At 43.5% G+C, this 21,583-nt stretch overlaps 1 protein-coding gene across 1 annotated transcript in view; it reads left to right on the forward strand.

Annotated features, from left to right (window-relative positions):
• SLC35D2 (solute carrier family 35 member D2) overlaps window positions 1-21,583 on the forward strand; it is a 184,851-nt gene that overhangs the window by 101,400 nt on the left and 61,868 nt on the right. Inside the window, exons 9-10 of the mRNA XM_073633125.1 lie at window positions 11,077-11,144; window positions 17,774-17,852. Coding sequence (XP_073489226.1) covers window positions 11,077-11,144; window positions 17,774-17,852 — 147 coding nt within the window. The remainder of the gene's footprint in view (window positions 1-11,076; window positions 11,145-17,773; window positions 17,853-21,583) is intronic.

Below are 21,583 nucleotides of genomic sequence, written 5' to 3' on the forward strand. Positions count from 1 at the left end.
TTGCTACATGGTAGGCATTTCTGGCATCTAAAGAAACCCTTTAAGTTGAGGAACAGACTAATATTGTTTGGTGGGTCAGGGGCAATATGTACCAATTTTTTGCTCAGCGTGGATGCCCGCCTATAAATGAAGTTGGGTCCTTGTGGAAGTAATTTCTTTAATGTTCTGTCGAACTTCATAATGGGCCAGTATTTTCTCACTATGCTTTCTATTTTCTTATTTTGTCAGTTGAAACCAGTAAGGAAGGCAAATTCAGTATTCTTGTATTCCTTTCCTTGTTTGTCTTTTAAAAGTGATTCCCTATTCATATTTAAAGTTTTCTTCTTTAGTCCTTCCAATTCCCTTCTTTTGTATCCTTTATCTGTAAACCTCTTGATCAGGACTTCTGATTTTTCTTCAAAATCTTTTTCATTGCAGCAATTCCTCCGAATCCTCCTGAGTTGTCCTTTAGGGACATTTCCTAACGACTTTAGGTGGTGGCAGCTCCTGGTAGGGATATACCTATTGCGATCAGTCTATTTGAAGAAAGTCCTTGTGCCCAGTCTGCTCCCGTCTTTATATATTGGTAAATCTAGATAGTCAATGTTATCTTGTCTCTAACTTCCTGAAAAGGAGATCCCATACTGATTGGAATGAATATCCTCAAAAAATCTCTCCAAAGATGTCACAGTACCCCTCTAGATAATGACAATATTGTCAATATAATGTCTATAAAAAATGAGGTTCGGTCTCTCTCCACTGTAAATTTGTTCCTCTTCCCATTTATTCATAAATAAATTAGTAGCCACGCTTGGCGCATACTTTGCTCCCATCGTGACTCCTTTTGTTTGGACATAATGGTCTTTGGTTGTACCAGAAGTAGTTACTGTTCATAGCCATTTCCAAACCTTCTACTAGAAATCCTATCTGTTCTTGTTTTAAATCTGTAAATTTATGTAGTGCCCATTCTGCACTTTTTTTAGGCCATCCTTCTGTACTATATTCATATATAATGAATTCACATTGATGATGACCAAAAAATCTTCATCTGTTATCTGTATATCCTTAATTTCTGAGATGAGTTGTTTGCTGTCTTAGATATGATTTTCCTTTAGGTATCAGCAGTTGTAAATATTCATTCGGATATTCTCCCAGTCTTGAGAAAAGGTAGTTAATACCACTAACAATCGGTCTCCCCGGTGGTTTATCTTGGTTCTTGTGGACCTTGGGTAGGTAGTATATGACTGGTATTTTTGCTGCCTCTGGTACCAGATATTTGACCTCCTCCTTATTCAGAATGCCTTTGTCTTTCCCCTTATTAACATAGGCTTTTAGTTTTTTCTCATATTTCTTTCTTGGATTATGGCTCAGCTTTTTGTATGTGTCCTCTTTACTTTATTTTCTATATCCCGAACAGTATTCCAAACATCATTCTCTTTAGATTTATGAATTCTTAATTTTATAGCCTCCTCTACCATTTTCTTGAACACTTATAGGTTATCATCTCCTGGGTTTTTTGGATTAAAACTTAGTATGTTTGTATATTGTTTGTGTTGGGGTGGCTGCATTTGTTTTCTTAAATGAAAAAAATTCTTTGATATTCAAATTTCTAACGAACTTCTGTAGGTCGATATAGACCTCAAACTTATCTAGGTTTTTGTCTGGGGAATATTTGAGCCCCGGGTCTAAAATTTTCATTTCCTCCTGACTAAAAATCCCTGCTCCTAGTATTCTCCTTCTTTTTCTTTGCCTCCCCCTCGTTTGCCCTTGGTCCGTTTCCTTCTTCCCATCCACGGTGTCTGTGTAGAATTTCCGGTCCATTCCACCAGTTGTCTCTCTGTTGTTCCCATGTAACTTCTCTTGGTGTTTGGTAATGGGGTCTCTGGGGTGGCCAGGTATTCTGCCAGGTGACCAGGTGGCTTGCACCCGAGGGTACTTAGGGAACTCAGTAAAGTAATTGCCAGACCATTGTTCCTAATTTTTACTGACAGTCTACCGACTGGAATGGTACCAGCTGATTGGAGAAAAGCCAATGTAGCACCAATATTTAAAAAGGGCCCAAAACACATCCCTGGGAATTACAGACCAGTTAGCCTAACATCAATAGTATGTAAAATCTTGGAGGGGACGATAAGGGACTATATACAAGATTTTAGTAATGAGAACGGTATCATTAGCAGTAATCAGCATGGATTCACAAAGAATCGTTCTTGCCAAACCAATCTACTAACCTTCTATGAGGAGGTGAGTTGCCAGCTAGATAAAGGAAGGCCCATAGACGTGGTGTATCTGGATTTTGTAAAAGCATTTGACACAGTTCCCCATAAACGTTTACTGTACAAAATAAGGTCCGTTGGCATGGACCATATGGTGAGTACATTGATTGAAAACTGGCTACAAGGGCGAGCTCAGAGGGTGGTGATAAATGGGGAGTACTCAGAATGGTCAGGGGTGGGTAGTGGGGGTTCTGTGCTGGGACCAATCCTATTTAATTTGTTCATAAACGACCTGGAGGATGGGGTAAACAGTGCAATCTCTGTATTTGTGGACGATACTAAGCTAAGCAGGGCAATAACTTCTCTGCAGGATATGGAAACCTTGCAAAAAGATCTTAACAAATAATGGGGTGGGCAACTACATAGCAAATGAGGTTCAATGTAGAAAAATGTAAAATAATGCATTTGGGTGGCAAAAATATGAATGCAATCTATACACTGGGGGGAGAACCTCTGGGGGAATCTAGGATAGAAAACGACCTGGGGGTCCTAGTAGATGATAGGCTCAGCAATGGCATGCAATGCCAAGCTGCTGCTAACAAAGCAAACAGAATATTGGCATGCATTAAAAAGGGGATCAACTCCAGGGATAAAATGATAATTCTCCCGCTCTACAAGACTCTGGTCTGGCCGCACCTGGAGTATGCTGTCCAGTTCTGGGCACCAGTCCTCAGGAAGGATGTACTGGAAATGAAGCGAGTACAAAGAAGGGCAACAAAGCTAATAAAGGGTCTGGAGGATATTAGTTATGAGGAAAGGTTGCGAGCACTGAACTTATTCTCTCTGGAGAAGAGACGCTTGAGAGGGGATATGATTTCAATATGCAAATACCGTACTGGTGACCCCACAAAAAAGGTTTAACCTTAAACCACGTAGAGGGTTCTTTACTGTAAGAGTGGCAAGGATGTGGAATTTCCTTCCACAGGCGGTGGTCTCAGCGCGGGGGGGGGGGGGCATTGATAGTTTCAAGAAACTATTAGATAAGTGCCTGAATGACCGCAACATACAGGGATATACAATGTAATACTGACATATAATCGCACACATAGGTTGGACTTGATGGACTTGTGTCTTTTTTCAACCTCACCTACTATGTAACTATATGTATGTGTACTGTTTGGTTGTGTTGAGGTCCTGACAGTAGGTTCCCTCTGAGCTGGTCTGAGTTTCCTCTGAGTGGGAGGTCCTACCACAGTCCATTCCTCATCGGCTTCATCCCTATCCATGGAAGTTTCTCTGGAGATGTTAGACATTATGGCATCAGGTGTTTCTTCTGATTCATATTCATCATCCGCCTGCCATCTATGTACTTTCTGGTTCTTGTAGTCCAGGACATCTCTCTGAAATTTATTTTGTTTTTAAATTGAATCACTTTATCATACTTCTGTACCCCTTCTTGAAGGGTCTTCTCTCTTTCTTTATATTCTCTGGTGTCTCCATAGGGTATTAATTTATCCTTTAAAGTGATTGTAAATGTTTGTTTTTTTTTTTTAATAACAAACATGTCATACTTACCTCCTCTGTGCAAGGGTTTTGCACAGAGCGGCCCCGATCCTCCTCTCCTGGGGTCCCCCCGTGACGCTCCTGGCTCCTCCTCTTCTCGAGTGCCCCCACGGAGAGCTGCATTCTATGGGGGCACTCCTGCAGGTGCACTCCCAAGTCCTGCTGCTGCGTCCATTGACACAGACAGCAGGACTCGGCCCCGCCCCCCAGGCTCCTGTGTCACTGGATTTGATTGACAGCATCGGGAGCCAATGGCTAGTGCTGCTATCAATCTATCCATTGAGGACCTGAGACAGCGGCTGGAGCTGCTCTGCTTGTCCCCGTTTCTGAAACATTGGGCTCAGGTAAGAAAAAGGTGTGGTCTGGGGGGGTGCGGCACAAAAGGTTTTTCACCTTAATGCATAGAATAAAAGGCCACTCTAAAATGTGCAGTTTTATCACACAGTACAATGCCACAGAGGTCGCAAGTTTTGAGGGCACGTGCAATTGGCATGCTGACTGCAGGAATGGCCACCAGAGCTGTTGCCCTTGAATTGAATGTTCATTTCTCTACCATAAGCCGTCTCCAAAGGCGTTTCAGAGAATTTGGCAGTACATCCAACCGGCCTCACAAACCCAGACCACGTGTACCCACACGTGGGACCTGACTGCAGTTCATAGTTGCAACCAATTTGAGTGGGCAAATGCTCACATTCGATGGCATCTGGCACTTTGGAGACGTGTTCTTTTTACAGATGGTTTCCACTGTACAGGGCAGATGTCAGACAGCGTCTATGGCATTGTGAGGGTGAGCGTTTTGGTGATGTCAACGTTGTGGATTGAGTGGTCCATGGTGGCGGTGGGGTTATGGTATGGGCAGGCATATGCAATGGACAATGAACACAGGTGCATTTTATTGATGGCATTTTGAATGCACAGAGATATCGTGACGAGATCCTGAGGCCCATTGTTGTGCCATTCATCCACGACCATCACCTCATGTTGCAGCATGATAATGCACGACCCCATGTTGCAACGATCTGTACACAATTCCTGGAAGCTGAAAACATCCCAGTTCTTGCATGGCCAGCATATTCACTGGACATGACACACACTGAGCATGTTTGAGATGCTCTGGAGCGCTGTATACGACAGCATGTTCCAGTTCCTGCCAATATCCAGCAACGTTGCACAGCCATTGAAGAGGAATGGACCAACATTCCACAGGCCACAATCAACAACCCGATCAACTCTATGTGAAGGAGATGGTGCTGCACTGCGTGAGGAAAATGGTGGTCACACCAGATACTGACTGGTTTTCGGACCCCCCCCCAGTACAGTAAAACTGCACATTTTAGGGTGGCCTTTTATTGTGGCCAGCCTAAGGCACACCTGTGCAATAACCATGCTGTCTAATCACCATCTTGATATGCCACACCTGTGAGGTGCATGGATTATCTCAGCAAAGGAGAAGTGCTCACTAACACAGATTTAGACAGATTTGTGAACAATATTTGAAATAAATAGGCCTTTTGTGTACATAGAAAAAGTCGTAGATCTTTGAATTCATCTTATGATAAATAGGGACAAACACAAAAGTGTTGCGTTTATAATTTTGCTCAGTGTATATATGCATGTGGAACTTCTATATATGTATATGAATTTTGTTTGGATATGTGAGCACTGTGGAATTTTTTAGAATGTATTTATGCATTATATGGTATGTTGACCCTAGGTTAACACTGGTTTATTTGCACTATTTTTTGCTTATTTGCACATGAATTGTATTTGATGCCAGATGATTTTTATATATATATACATTACATTTTTGCACATTTATATGGTAATATTTACTTTTGTTTTGACACCTATTTGCACAAAAATTAACTTTATCTCATTAGAAGCGCCACACCCATTCTTACAATTTTTGTTTTCTATCTAATTCTGACATCTGCTTTGGCAGTAGGTTTAAGTGGGGGCAGCAGCTTATCACACAAATTTGTAACTTTTGACAGTTAGTCCATAGGATCCCTGATCACCGCCACACCAGTCACAGCCCCACCAGATGCTGTATTGCACTGGTGACAGTACAGGTGCATCTCATAAAATTTGAATATCATCAAAAAGTTAATTTATTTCAGTAATTCAGTTCAAAAAGTAAAACTCATATATTTTATATAGATGCGTTACACACAATATATATTTCATGCTTCCCTCTGCTGACCTGCTTCATGGAGATGCTGATTTCATTTTCCAGCAGGACTTTGCACCTGCCCACACGGACAAAAGTACCAATACCTGGTTTAATGATCATGGTTTCACTGCGCTTGATTGGCCAGCAAACTCGTCTGACCTAAACCCCATAGAGAATCTGTGGGGTATTGTCAAGAGGAAGAAGAAAGACACCAGACCCAACAATACAGGCAAGCTGAAGACCGATATCAAAGCAACCTGGGCTTCCATAACACCTCAGCAGTGCCACAGGCTGATCACCTCCATGCCATGCCACATTGATGCAGTAATTCATGCAAGAGCAGCCTTGACCAAGTATTGAGTGCATATTAAACTGTATTATTAAAAATCCTTTTTTTTATTGATCTTATGTAATATTAAAATTTTCTGAGATACTGAATTTGGGGTTTTCACTAGCTATAAGCCATAATCATCACAATTAAAAGAAAGAAATGTTCGAAATATATCACTCTATGTAACGCATCTATATGTAGTGGGTGCCCTGCATATCCCGCTGCCTGGACAAGCTGGCCAAGATTCTTCTGTGAGGGAGAAAAGTGCCTGTCAGTTTCTGAGAGGGATATTTCCCCCCTCTTTTTTTTCCCCTCAGAGATCCACAGACACACAGGACTGCTCATTCTGCATACTCCCCTTTGTCCCTATCTGCAGAAGAGGAGAGCTAATGACAGGAACAATTACAGGAGCAAACCAGAAGGACTTTAACAAGCAGCTGCTGCAAAGGATTCTTGAATGTGTAGTCCCCATCTAAAACGGCCCGATAGCTTTCTATTGGGACAGAAATACAAGAGCCAGCCTGCTCTAGGAAGCCAGAAAAGAAAGACTCCATCTTGCTTATCTGAGGGGATTAAGACTACATGAGGGAGAGGAAGAGATTAGACGTAGGGGAGAGGGTCTGCCTCCCAGGTCAGTCCACCGCTTGATTTTAGGCATCCGCAGCCAGTTGGGACACCCAGCCTGTGAGAGGGGGATCCCAGGTGCATATCCAGATGCACCTGCACCGACGGTGTGAAGCGTTTCAGTGTTGTGAGGTGACGAGTCGGGTTACTAGAAGAGCCTGTCTGTTCCAGGACGTTCATTTGGGCCTTGACCGCACGATTGGGTGAGAGGGCTTTTGCCCATTTGCAGGAAACAAGGACACTGCACACAGAGTTGTATGGACACTGTTTACAGACATCATTGCTCTTAGTCACCTTGCTGACACCTGTAGTGCCGCAGGAAACAAGGCCGTTCAGATACAGAGACACTATATATAGATGCCATTTTCCTTTCACCTTGCTGAAGAAGATCCTGAATTCTTTACTTGATAATCCGGGCCAGTTGTGTTGTTTTAGCCCTGCTATTCAGGGGTTTAAGTACACCAACGAGAGTGGCTAGCTGAAGATACAAAGCCTCATCTTTCTTCAAAGGGACTGAAACTACTAGTGCCATATGGGCCTGTACACACATACTCAGGGCTCTGTATATGCAGTGAATGTGCAGGATAGTTTATCTGGAAAGTTAAGCCATTAAATAGTGAATTTAATGCAGTGTTTGTCATTGGGCCTGTGGTGTCAGGGGATAGAAGAGAGAGAGGTCTGACATAAAGAGGGTCATTCCTCTGCTCTCCTCCTGCCTCGACTCAAAGAGCCAACCCGAGTAAAGGTAACCAATCTGGTACAGATTGCCATATTGTGATTTATAGGTATTGAAGTGTTTGCCTCTGCTCTTGGTGTTATTCTCGGGTTTTGAATACCCTGAAAGCAGCCTGAATATAGTATTGAGCTATATTGCTCTTAATCTAAGTTATTACTCTCCAATTGCATTACTTGAAGATCTATTGTTACTGTTTGTTATTTCTGTGTTTCATCATAACGTGTGTGTTTCTCATTGGTCCATGCATTTACACTATTGCCAGGTGTGCCAGAGAGGGCTGAGACTGTTATTGGGGTTGAGAGGCAGAATAATGGTCTGAACAAACTTAAGCGGCTCCCACGGGGGTAGCACTACACGTATATAAAATATGAGTTTCTCTTTTTTAATTGGATTACTGAAATAAACTTTATTTGATGATATTCCAATTTTATGAGATGCACCTGTATGTAAAAAAAATTATAAAAAAAGGAAAATCCTTCCTACCAGTTACCTGGTGGTAACAACAGATGCCAGCCTTTTGGGTTGGGGAGCTGTCCTGGAAGAGGCGACTGTCCAAGGGAAATGGTCCAGGTCAGAAATGACCTTGCCCATCAATATTCTAGAGATTCGGGCAGTGTGCTTTGCCCTGAGGGCCTGGACGTCCAGATTATGGACTTGTCCTGTCTGGATCCAATCTGACAATGCCACAGCTGTGGCCTATATCAATCACCAAGGGAGCACGAGAAGTCGTGCGGCCCAGAGAGAGGTGAATCGTATCCTAACTTGGGCAGAAAACAATGTACCTTGCCTGTCGGCAGTCTTCATTCCAGAAATAGAGAATTGGCAGGCGGATTACTTGAGTCGCCAACAGTTGTGCCCGGGAGAATGGTCTCTTCACCTCGATATCTTCCTGACAATATGTCAAAGATGGGGGATTCCGGACGTAGATCTGTTTGCGTCCAGGTTCGACTAAAAGATCGACAACTTTGTGTCAAGAAGAAAAGATCTGCTAGCTTGCGGAACAGATGCCTTGGTACTCCCGTGGAATCAGTTTTCACTGATTTATGCATTTCCTCCTGTTCTGCTGCTTCCACAACTTCTTTGCAGAATCAAGCAGGAAGGGAAGTCGATGATTCTTGTGGCCCAGGAGATCTTGGTTTACAGAGATCATAAAGATGGCGGCAGGGGACCCATGGACCCTACCACCATGTCCAGACCTTCTTTTGCAAGGTCCGGTATTCCATCCTACCTTACAAACGCTAAATTTAACGGTTTGGCTATTAAGACCCACATTCTAAAGAAGCGTGGGCTGTCAGGTTCAGTGGTATCTACCTTGGTTACTGCAAGGAAGCCGGCCTCAAGAATCATATATTATAGAGTCTGGAAGGCATATGTCTCCTGGTGGGAATCCAAGGGATGGCATCCCAGGAAGTATGTCATAGGTAGACTCCTTGACTTTCTGCAAATGGGGTTAGAAATGAAGCTGGCCTTGAGTACTATCAAAGGACAGGTCTCGGCCTTATCAGTATTATTTCAGCGACCACTTGCTTCGCATTCTTTGGTTCGTAGCAGGGGGTAGCGCGGCTTAATCCCCCGGTTAGGTCACCCCTGAACCCTTGGGATTTGAATTTAGTTCTGTCAGTATTACAGAAACAGCCTTTTGAGGCGATACGACATATTTCCTTGGTCCTTTTGACAAGGACACTAGTTTTTCCGGTAGCCATATCTTCTGCAAGAAGGGTATCAGAGTTGGCTGCTCTTTCTTGTAAAGAACCATATTTAATTATTCACAACGATAGGGTGGTATTGCGTCCTCGTCCTAACTTTCTACCGAAGGTAGTGTCAAGTTTTCATTTAAACCAGGAAATTGTTCTACCTTCATTTTTTCCAGAACCCGGTTCTACGGAAGAAACGTCACTACATTCTCTTGATGTAATGAGAGCAGTCAAAGTCTACTTGAAGGCGACTGCTCAGATTCGAAAAACTGATGTTTTGTTTGTATTGCATGAAGGTCCTAAAAGAGGACAGGCAGCATCTAAATATACTATTTTCTAAATGGATTTGAGAAGTAATTGTTCAAGCTTATGGTTTAAAGAGGAAGTTTCCACCTTTTCAAATCAACGCGCAATCCACAAGGGCTGTTAGTGCTTCGTGGGCAGTGCATCACAAAGCCTCCATGGCTCAAATCTGCAAGGCCCGCAACTTGGTCTTCAGTCCATACATTTATCAGATTTTATCAGGTAGATGTAAAAAATCATGAGAATATTGCCTTTGGGGGCAGTGTGCTGCAAGCTGCAGTTTAAATCCTCTAATCTCATGGTGCCCTAATTTTGTTGTGTCTCCCTTCCTTCAGTTGGCATTGCTCTGGGACATCCCACATAGTAATTACTATGGCTCTGTGTCCTGTGATGTACAATTAAGAAAATAGGATTTTTATAACTGCTTACCTGTAAAATCCTTTTCTTTGAAGTACATCACGGGACACAGAGGTCCCTCCCTTTTTTCTGGACATGTGAATTGCTTTGCTACAAAAACTGAGGTACTACCAGTAGTGCGAGGGGTATATAGGGAGTGGACTTCCTGTCTTAGGGTGTGCCAGTGTCCATCATCTGAAGGTGGCCTATAACCCACATAGTAATTACTATGGCTCTGTGTCCCGTGATGTACTTCAAAGAAAAGGATTTTACAGGTAAGCTGTTATAAAAATCCTATTTTTTCATTTTCAAAAAAAATTTAGACAAAAAAACTCACCATGCCTCTTACTAAATGCTGTCTACTTTCCAAAAAGGGGTGTTATTTGGGGGGTATTTGTACTGTCCTGGCATTTTGGGGCCTCAGAAATGAGAGTCCGCCAGTACATCAGGATTGATCAATTTTCAAATATATATCATAGTTATTGGGATTTTTTTTTTTTTTTTACCAAAAAGATGTGGCAGACTACATTTTGGCCTAAATTTATGAAGAAATTTGATTTTATTTAATGTTTTTTTTTTTTTAAATATTGTTTTTTTTCCCAAAACATTTCAGTCTTTTTTCATTTTATATTATAAAAAAAATCTCAGCGGAGGTCAAATATTAGCAAAAAATAAAAGCTCTATTTGTGTGATACAAATTATATAAATTTATTTTGGGTACAGTGTTGCATGACCACACAGTTGCCAATTCACAATAACGTCACACCTAGCTTAGTCCTGTGTACTTGGTGAGTGAGGGGGGTGTTATCATGGACACGCTGAAGAGTTAGTGATTATATGGCATTTGATATTCCCTGACTGAAGAGAAGAGTCCTCTTTTCCTCTTTCAGTTGCTCAGTTTTAAGATGTATGTTTCCTCAAAGGATAACTAAACTAAACTAACTAAATTTCCTGACAGTAAAGATGTGTGCTTTAATAACAATACTGCTCTTATCTGTTTACAAATACAATTGCATTGATATTCCCTTGAGTAATATACTGTATATGCTTATTTGTTTTAGGCAATGCAGTATACTGAGTGGACAAGCATTTTCTTTGCTTTTCAGTTCCTCCTTTCCTGTTTATTGGGGTAAGTTTTGTATGTATGTGACCTTACTCCTCATTGCAGCTATGAAGCTAAATTAATTGCCTTTACAACAGTCTACTCACAACTCGTGAGGGCAGATACATACTATGAGATTATTAGATGTGTTCCATACTTTATGCAGGATTTTTTTGTAAGCGGAATATGGCATTGTCAAAGTAGACTCTTTCTTACCATGTGCCATGTAATATGCTTTAACAACAAAACAAATATATATGTTAAGGTAGTGTAGCACCCTCTAGTGTGTGATAGAAGTAAGGTAGGAAAATTTAGTTTAGCTTAGGGCTAAGCCTGAGCTATGGAATCTGGGTCAGGGTTTACTAAGGTTCAGGGCTGGGTGACTCATCCTGCCAGTTCTCTGGTGCCTCCGCCTGGTCTAGAAGCTGGAAGGATCCTGCCATAACATACGGGAGAAAGTCTTTCCTGGAGGCATGGCAGCAAGAGAGCGGACAGATTGAGTAGTCAACACTGTGGGGACTAACATAGTCATCTAGCCAGTCTCCCTTGAAGACAGCGGTGTGCTTAAGTCTTTGACCTTTCCCCTAGAGATCTCCTGAGAGTCAGCTGGGTGGGCTGGTGAAGAGTCAGCGGGGTGGACTGGTGGGGAGAGACAGCCAGAAGGGCTAGTGAAAGGGGTAGCTGCAGCCAGGTGGGTTGGCAGTGACTGAAGAGGTGGTGCTGGGATCAGTGACCAACCACAGAGAAGAAGTTACAAGCTGTTTCACTGCAACCATGCTACACAAAAAGGGGCTACAAGTTCCTGCCTGTAATGGGCTATTGCTAATCTGACTGAAAGCCTGTCAGATCATTCAAGTGATTCAGCTGGAGCAAACAAGTGTGTGCAGGAGGAAAGTGAAGGAGACTGCATATATGTGTAGGAAGATGGAAGATGTCTCTGAAGTTTTGTTGAATGTTTTGCTGAAGTCAAGTGGGCATCCCATAACCTTCCATCCCTATCCAAGTTATTAACCCTCAAAAAAAAAAGTCACAGACTTTTCTCTGACTCTGGGTGCTTGTGAAGATTCGGTGTGCCTGGCTGTGCAGGAGTGGGGGATCTAAGTTCATCAGAAGTCCCTATGGGGGTGTACTACAGTAAGCTAGCTCTTTTTTAAATCTATTTTTCACTTTTCTTATAAAGCACCTAAGGAAATATTTGTGAATATTCAAAAAATATGATATCTTAATGATGTGGCCCTAAAGTGGTAATAAACCCAAAAGCAAACATTTATTATATTGCAGCATACCAATTATTAGATGTGATAGCTGCATTTGTTTTCTTTATTTGGCTTTCTTTCTTTTTGGTGATATAGCCAGTGAGTCTGTTGTTTTTCAATAGAACAAGCTGTTCTGCAGATATAACAGTTAAGAGGGTTGAGACAAATCATTTAACACTGACAGGGGTGCTTACAACGATCAGGGTTTATTCATTTATGTAAAACCTTTATCCCAAAAAGGAACAAAACTGAGCTGAATTTTGGCTTCAATCTGTTAATGCACCGAACACTACCCTCCCCCCCCAGACTGAGAATTAAAGATGGGCTCGGGTATGTTCTGGATCCCGCCAGGAAGCTGATACTGAACACGACTAATCACAGGCAGTGAGACATTTTTCGATATGTGCAGCTGCGGAACGGAAATTGTCTCACTGCCTGTGATTAGTTGTGTGCAGTGTCGGCTTCCTGGCCGGATCTGGCAGGTAGGACCCTGACCACACCCGAGTCTATTCCTACTGACAATGCTGTTGTCCTAAGGTGTTTCTGGATTTTCATCCAGAGTGGAGGCACTCTAATACAGGAGGTGCGTTACTGGCCAGATCACCAGGTAAAAACTAAGGGAAAAAAGTCCCCCCCCAGAAAAGAAAAAAAATGTAGCCACCGCATACAGTGATTGGCAAGCTGCAATATATTTAATTTTTGTTTCCGGTTTAATACCACTTTCCCCAGTCATCTTCCAGGCCAGCCCTTGAGAAATGGAGTTCTTCCTTCCAAACAGAAAACACATTGCCAATTTAACCTTTAAGGTAGTCCCTGGTCAGTCTAATGCCCTGTACACGCGGAAAAAGTGCGATCGGATTGTGTTGTCGGAAATTCCGATCATGTGTGGGCTCCATCGGACTTTTTCCGTCAGAATTTCCGACACACAAAGTTTGAGAGCAGGCTATAAAATTTTCCGACAGCAAAATCTGATCGGTTAAATTCTGATCGTGTGTACACAAATCCAACGCACAAAATGCCACACATGCTCAGAATAAATTAAGAGACGAAAGCTATTGGCTACTGCCCCGTTTATAGTCCCGATGTACTTGTTTTACGTCACCGCGTTCAGAACGATCGGATTTTCCGACAACTTTGTGTGACCGTGTGTATGAAAGACAAGTTTGAGCCAACATCCTTTGGAAAAAATCCATGGATTTTGTTGTTGCAATGTCCGATCGTGTGTACAGGGCATTAGTGTTTCCCCCACCTGGAGGAGACCTGTTGCCTGAAGGACCGCAGAAGGCTCCATCTTCCAAGGGCTGAACTGGGGCATGTGTCTCAGGGGCAGCAGGGAGAAAGCAGTGGGAGCCTCTGGGCTGTGGGGGTAAGGGTGCCCTTACCGCTATCTGTTGTTGTAGGAGGTCGGGTTTGGTGGCCGCAGACAACCCTTCTTGCTGCAGGCGGGAGATGTCCTAGATCCGGCCTTCCTCTGAGCGCAGGCTTGGAGAGAGACGGCGATACGGCATCCCTGTGGTGGCTCTGGCAGGGGGAGGCATGTACTCGTGGCCGGAGGCTGCTTGACCCAGAAGACGTCATCATTTCTGGGGTGGGGTGATGTCATCGGCGTGCACCGGGAAGCTGGTCCGACCCCTTAAAGGTGCCGGCAGGAAGGATGGCCAGCTGGTGCCATTACACGTGACGAGGCTCAAGGGACAGCGTGAACAACAAAGGAGGACCCAGGATGCAGGAGGAAGATAATCTGCTGCCTGCCCAGGCTCCGGTAGATGCTGGCACCAGCGAGACTCAGGTAGGCACCCGTGGGTGTCCTGGGTTGGCCATTGCAGAAACAGCAGGCTAGATGGTGGTGGTCTCTAGCGGGCTGGGGCACTAGAGGTGGTGGCCAGGTCGTCTCTGGGTGTGCACGCTGTGATGGCTGGTTGAAGGTATCTTATGTCACCACCATGGGCCCCTGTGTTTTGTCTTTTGGCAGGCCAAGCCTCCTAAAGAGCCTGAGCCGATTCCCAGGAAGCAATGTATTATGTGTGGGACCAAAATGCCCTTGGATTACAAGCTATGCAAAGTTTGCATGGGGAAACTGATCAAAAAGGAGTCAGAAGCCTTTTATACCAAATTTTTTGGATCCTTCAGAGACGAAATGACATCCACTTTTAAGGAGTTAAAAAAGTTGATAACTGATGTCAGAACTCCAGCTGCTCCCTCTGGGAGTCCCTCTCCTATACACTCGCCAGGGTCAGTCGCCTCAGGGTCGCAAGAGATAATGAGGGAAAGAACAGGCAGCTGCGCAGCTGGCGAAGTAGACACCGACAGCTCGGATTCGGAGAAGGAAGAAGGGGCCACAAGTATAAATTGTCCTTAGAAGAAATAGAGGATCTGCTTGGGGCTTTATATGAAACACTGGAAATCGAGGAAGAAAAAAAACTTCCTTCCAAGCATGATTTAATGCACCAGGATCTAAGGAAAAGTTCAAGGTGTTCCCAGTCCGCCAGGTGATGTCAGGGGTGGTGAGAAAAGAATGGGCAGACCCAGAGAAAAAACTCCTTTTTGCAGCCAGCCACAAAAAGATTCCCTTTTGACGATGACCCACAGGAGGTATGGAACAAAAATCCTAAATTGGATGCTCCGCTATTAAAGGTTCCCAAGAAATCGTCATTGGCCTTTGAGGACATGGGTTACCTAAAGGATTGCATGAACAAAAGGAGGGACATTGTCCTGAAAAGAGCCTGGGAAACAAGTCTCGCCAGCCTCAAGCCTGAGCTTGCCAGAACATGCGTGTCAAACCTTGACTTCTGGCTTTCCCAACTTCAGAACCACGTCAAAAACAGGATCCCTAGGAAAGAAGTCCCTGCCGGCTCTATTGCAGATGCATCTGCAGAGTCAGTTAAACTTGTATCAAGACAATAGTCCCCTATTTGGACGATCTGCTCTTCATGGGACCATCAGAACTACAGCTTGCAAAAGACCTGGCAGAGGCCCAACAATGGCTTAAGTCGTTAGGGTGGATCCTAAACATCGAAAAATCGAATCTTTGCCCTGCCCAGAACATAGGTTTTTTTGGGATATCTTCTCAGTTCCACAGAGCAGAAACATTTTTACTGGAAGAAAAAATTCAGAGCCTCACCAGAAGAGTGAGTGCTATACAGAACAACCTCCTAGCGTCAATTAGGGAGTTGATGTTGGTCCTGTGTCTGATGACCTCGGCAATTTCGGCAGTTCAATGGGCAAAGTTTCACCTGAGGCCTGTACAGACTTTTCTTCTGCAGCAACAAGAGGATCTAGACAGAACGCTGTTACTCCCAACATCAGTAAAGAGAACATTCTGGTGGTGGAGGAACCAGGAATATCTGAAACCGGGTTTGGCATGGTCCTTTCCGACCTCACGTAAATTGAACATGGACACAACCAGGTGGGGATGGGCCCTTGAAAAATGGAGTTCTGTCAGGCCGACCTGCTCAGGGAAATTGTCCCCGGAAAGAAGCCCAGACGTCCTCAAACTGAAGGGAGCTTATGGCGATCGCCAGACCCATCCATCACTTTCAAGAGCAACTAAAAGGGTGCCATGTCTTAATCTTGTCAGACAATGCCACGGCAGTAGCGTTTGTGAACAAGAAGGGGGGCATGCGGAGCACTTCCTTAATCAAGATCTCCAATCAGATAATGCCAGTTGGCAGAAAAGAACTTGCTATCACTGATAGCAGTCCACCTCAAGGGGGATTACAATCAAACAGCAGACTTTCTCAGCCACAGAGAAACTGCCCAGGAAGAGTGGGAACGAACTACATCCAGAAGTGTTCACAGAGATCACAGCATGCTGGGGTATACCAGAAATAGACCTCTTTGCATCTCGGGAAAATGCCAAAGTGGGAGTTTTTACTCGCTAAACCCGCAAGACCGTCCATTGGTAATAGATGCACTTCAAAATTTGTGGAATTTCAGGATGTGTTACGTCTTCCCCCCCAGTACATCTGATTCCTCAAGTCCTAAAGAAATTCGTACAGGAACAGGCCAAACTAATATTAATTGCACCATACTTGTCTAAGAGAACCTGGTTCTGATGCACCAGGGACCCCTAGTAGGCTTCAAACAAGAAGGCTTCAACTGGACAGCCTGGCTACTGAGGAAGACATTCTAAGATCAAAAGGGCTGTCAGAAAGAGTGGTGGCTACGCTTCTGAGTGCCAGGAAGCCGAACGCCAGGGCCATTTATAGAAAAATGTGGCAGCAATTCAACAGCTGGTGCATAGAGAATGACAGACAGCATATGGATACACCAACAGTCTTGGAATTCCTACAGCAGGGTGAAACAAAAGTAAAGGTGATGGCACTATAAATCAATTTGATGAAATCGACATATAAATCAATGAATGAAAATCATGAAATCGCAAACATATATAAAGTCCAAATGTGACAATCCCAACATAATTGAAATACTGTAGATGGATTCTCGAGTGCTCAGAAGGTGTTTGACCACTTTTTAACCACTTCAGCCCCGAGCCTTTTTTTTACACTTGTTGTTTACAAGTTAAAATCATTTTTAAAATCATTTTTTTTTTGCTAGAAAATTACTTAGAGCCCCCAAACATTATATATATTTTTTTCTAACACCCTAGAGAATAAAATGGCAGTAATTGCAATACTTTCTGTCACACCATATTAGAGCAGTGGTCGTACAAGCGCACTTTTTTTGGAAAAAATACACTTTTTTGAATTAAAAAATAAGACAGCAGTAAAGTTAGCCCAATTTTTTTATATTGTGAAAGATAATGTTACGCCGAGTAAATTGATACCCAACATGTCATGCTTCAAAATTGCGCCCGCTCGTGGAATGGCGACAAACTTTTACCCTTAAAAATCTCCATAGGCGAAGTTTAAAAATTCTACAGGTTGCATGTTTTGAGTTACAGACGAGGTCTAGGGCTAGAATTATTGCTCTCACTCAAGCAGTCGCGGCGATACCTCACATGTGTGGTTTGAACACCGTTTTCATATGCGGGCGCTACTCACATATGCGTTCGCTTCTGCGTGGAGAGCTCATCGGGACGGGCGCTTTAACAATTTTTTTGTATTTATTTTACTTTTAATTTTTTATTTTGACACTTTTGTGATCACCAGTAAATTTAAATGGTTTGAAGGTTGTCCATGTAGTGTAAACAAATGTGTGACAAGGTTGTATTCTTCCATTCACTAGTTTGAAGTCCTATAGGTAATGTCCTTTTAAAACAAAATACATTTAAATTAAGCTTGTTATTTTAATTTTTAACACCAAATGTAAGGATGTATCTTTAAAAACTGCTGATCAATCAAGGAAAAAATCAAATATGCTTTTTAAAATAGCTGCAAAGCAGATCTAAGTTTATGAAAGTTATTGTTATTTTGTTCATTTTGTGTGTTTTTCCCTCAGATTTTTACTGATATATGCAATAGTGCTCTGCAGTTTCTACAACTCTGCTCTTACCACTACAGTCATTGGCGCGCTTAAGGTAACTGAGGTTTTAATTTGTAGGTTTAAGAATTCTTCATAGATTTTTATTTTACATTTTTTAGTTGATTAAGATAAAAATGTTTTTTTTTGTTTTTTTTATTTATTTAGCCTTAGAATTTGTTAAATTTGCACATTGTAGGCCAGTGTTGGGCCAATAATGTATTTTTTTTTAACCCTGTAGCCAAATTAGGCATATCATTTAGTTTAGTTTAGGACAATTATCGGTGTAATGTGCCTTCTGTTTACTTGTTTTGTCTTTCCCATACTAAAGCTAAGTGCTGCTCTTGAATGTGCCAAAAGGAAATTATTCCTTCCTGGCCTCCTCTAGGAATACCCATTGGTCAGTGCAGTTACTGGCTGCCATAGGATGACATGACCACGCCCCCTTATGACCTCACAGTCCCAGCATGCCCCGGGACTGTGATGTCATAGGGGGGTGGGGTCACCGCCTATATAAGTCATAGCAGAGCGCACAGACAGCATTACAGCCGGAGAGAGCGTTGTGTCAACATCTCTGGAAGAGAAGAGGGAAGACGACGATCCAGATGTCCGGGCTCCTCTGCTAGCAAAAGAGCGGCAAAAGAGCAGAAGATAGCGGAGGAGCCCGGCAGAAGGAAGAAGGCACCGGAGAGAGGGAAAAGACGCCGGAGAGACCCCCGAAGTCGGAAGAAGACCCGAAGTCGGAAGAAGACCCCCGAAGTCAGAAGAAGACGCCCGAAGTCGGAAGAAGACCCCGGAGCTGCCTAATAAATTAATTTTAAAACCTGTGTAGTGTGTTTTATTTATTGACACTTTTTTCCCTAGGTGAATGGGTAGGGGTACGCTGTACCCCATACTCATTCACATAGGGTGGGGGGCCGGGATCTGGGGGCCCCCTTATTAAAGGGGGCTCCCGGATTCCGATAAACCCCCCTGCCCGCAGACCCCGACAACCAACGGCCAGGGTTGTCGGGAAGAGGCCCTTTTCCTCATCAACATGGGGACAAGGTGCTTTGGGGTGGGGGGGCCACAGGGCGCCCCCTCCCCCAAAGCACCCACCTCCCCATGTTGAGGGCATGCGGCCTGGTACGGCTCAGGAGGGGGGGCACTCGCTCGTCCCCACCTCCTTTCCTGACCGGCCGGGCTGTGTGCTCGGATAAGGGTCTGGTATGAATTTTGGGGGGGGCCCCCACGCCGTTTTTTCGTTCCCAGAGGGGAATTCCCTCTCGCGCTCGCCGCAGTAGGAAAATGTGTTTTTCCTATTGCAGTCAGCGCGAGATGTACAGTACCCTGTCGCCGAGAACCAGCGCGATGGGTTCACGCTGGAAACATTCTCGCGGCCGCGTACTGTAGATTGTACAAAAGTCCGATGCTTTTGTGTACACACGATCGGACTTTGCTCCATCGGACTTTTGTTGCTGGAAAGTTTTTCCATTCTCTGCTGATCTACTGGGATGTTCATGCACAACCATCTCTAGGGTTTACAGAGAATGGTCCGAAAAAGAGAAAATATCCAGGTAGAGGCAGTTGTGTGGAAGAAAATGCCTTGTTGATGCCAGAGGAGAATGGGCAGACTGGTTTGAGATGATAGAAAGGCAATAGTAACTCAAATAACCACTTGTTACAACCAAGGTATGCATAATACCATCTCTGAACGCACAATACATTGAACCTTGAAGCAGATGGGCTACAGCAGCAGAAGACCATACTGAGTGCCACTCCTGTCATCTAAGAACAGGAAACTGAGGCTACAATTTGCACAGGCTCACTAAAATTGGACAATAGAAAATAGGAAAAACATTGCCTGGTCTGATGAGTCTCGATTTCAGCTGTGACATTTAGATAGTAGAGTCAGAATTTGGTGTAAACCACATGAAAGCATGGATCCATCCTGCCTTGTATCAATGGTTTAGGCTGCTGGTAGTGGTGTAATGGTGTGGGGGATATTTTCTTGGCACACTTTGGGCACGTTAGTAACAATTGAGCATCGTTTAACCACTTCAGCCCCGGAAGTATTTGCCCCCTTAATGACCAGGCCATTTTTTTTGCGATACGGCACTGCATAGTTTTAACTGACAATTGTGCGGCCGTGCGACGTGGTACCTAAACAAAACTGATGTCCTATTTTTCACACAAGTAGAGTTTTCTTTTGGTGGCATTTGATCACCCACAAAAAAGAGCAACAATTTTGAAAAAAAAAAACCTATATTTTTTAGTTTTTGCTATAATAAATATACCCAAATTTAGTAATCAGTTTAGGCCTATATACATTCTTCTTCATATTTTTGATAAAAAAAATCCCAATAAGTGTTTATTGATTGGTTTGCACAAAGTTATAGTGTCTACAAAATAGGGGATAGATTTATGGCATTTTTATTATAATTTTTTTTACTAGTAATGGCGGCTATCAGTGATTTTTATCGGGACTCTGACATTGTGGCGGACAGATCGGACACTTTTGACACATTTTTGAGACCATTGACATTTATACAGTGATCAGTGTTATAAAAATGCACTGATTACTGTGTAAATGTCACTGGCAGGGAAGGGGTTAAGACTAGGGGGCGATCAAGGGGTTAAGTTTGTTCCCTCAGTGTGTTTCTTACTGTGGGGGATGGTACTGACTAGAGGAGAAGCCAGATTGTTGTTCCTAGCTAGTAGGAACAGACGATCTGTCTCTCCTCTCCTGAAAGAACCGGGATTTGTGTGTTTACACACACAAATGCCCATTCTGTCTCTCGTGCTCACAATCGCCAGTGGCTGGCGGTCGCCGGCCACACGCATCAGTTTCCCCGCCGTGCAGCGGGCCTGCTCTAGCTGTTTAAAGGCCCGACGTACAGCTACGTCGATTTGCAGGTGAGAGCCGACCTTCCGCAGTAGAATGACAGTGGCTGGTCGGCTAGTGGTTAAACGCCACGGCCTACCTGAGTATTGTTGCTGACCATGTCCATCCCTTTATGACAACAATGTACCCATCTTCTGATGGCTACTTCCAGCAGGATAATGCACCATGTCACAAAGCTCAAATCATTTCAAACTGGTTTCTTGAATATGACAATGAGATCACTGTACTCCATGGCCTCCACAGTCACCAGATCTAAATCCAATAGAGTGCCTTTAGGATGTGGTGGAAAGGGGTATTCACATCATGGATGTACAGCTGACAAATCTGCAGCAACTGTGTGATACATTCATGTCAATATGGACCAAAATCTCTGAGGAATATTTCCAACACCTTGATGAAATTAAGGTTCTGAAGGCAAAAGGGGGTCCAAACCAGTACTAGCAAGGTGTACCTAATAAAGTGGCCGGTGAGTGTATATGCAACCCTAAATGGACTACAAAATACATTTTCAGACACCTGACCATTTTAAAAATAGTATTAGTCTGATAGGATTAAATGAATACATATATTTGTGGGGGGCCAAACCAATATAGAGTGCATAGTTGAGGACCCAGAAAATGGCGCACTAATATTTGGGCAGGGTTAAAAGGTTTGATGAAGATTAAAGCAACCCTGTCAGGTCTTTGAAAATCCCCAGTGCCTGCTCCCTGTAATACAACATCTAGTAAGTTTTATAACCGCCAATGTCTCTTACCCTCCTTCTGTTCCAGCACAGCAGCGTCTGTAAATCTCTTCAGCTCAAAGAAAACTGTAGCCGGCCCCCCCCCTTATGGTTCTTAATCCAGTTCCTGCACCAAGGCCTACAATAAGAGTGTTAGTGATGGCAGATCTGAGACCCAAAATAC

Source organism: Aquarana catesbeiana, linkage group LG01 (genome assembly GCF_042186555.1).
Source record: "Aquarana catesbeiana isolate 2022-GZ linkage group LG01, ASM4218655v1, whole genome shotgun sequence".
In the NCBI taxonomy this organism is placed as follows: Eukaryota; Metazoa; Chordata; class Amphibia; order Anura; family Ranidae; genus Aquarana; species Aquarana catesbeiana.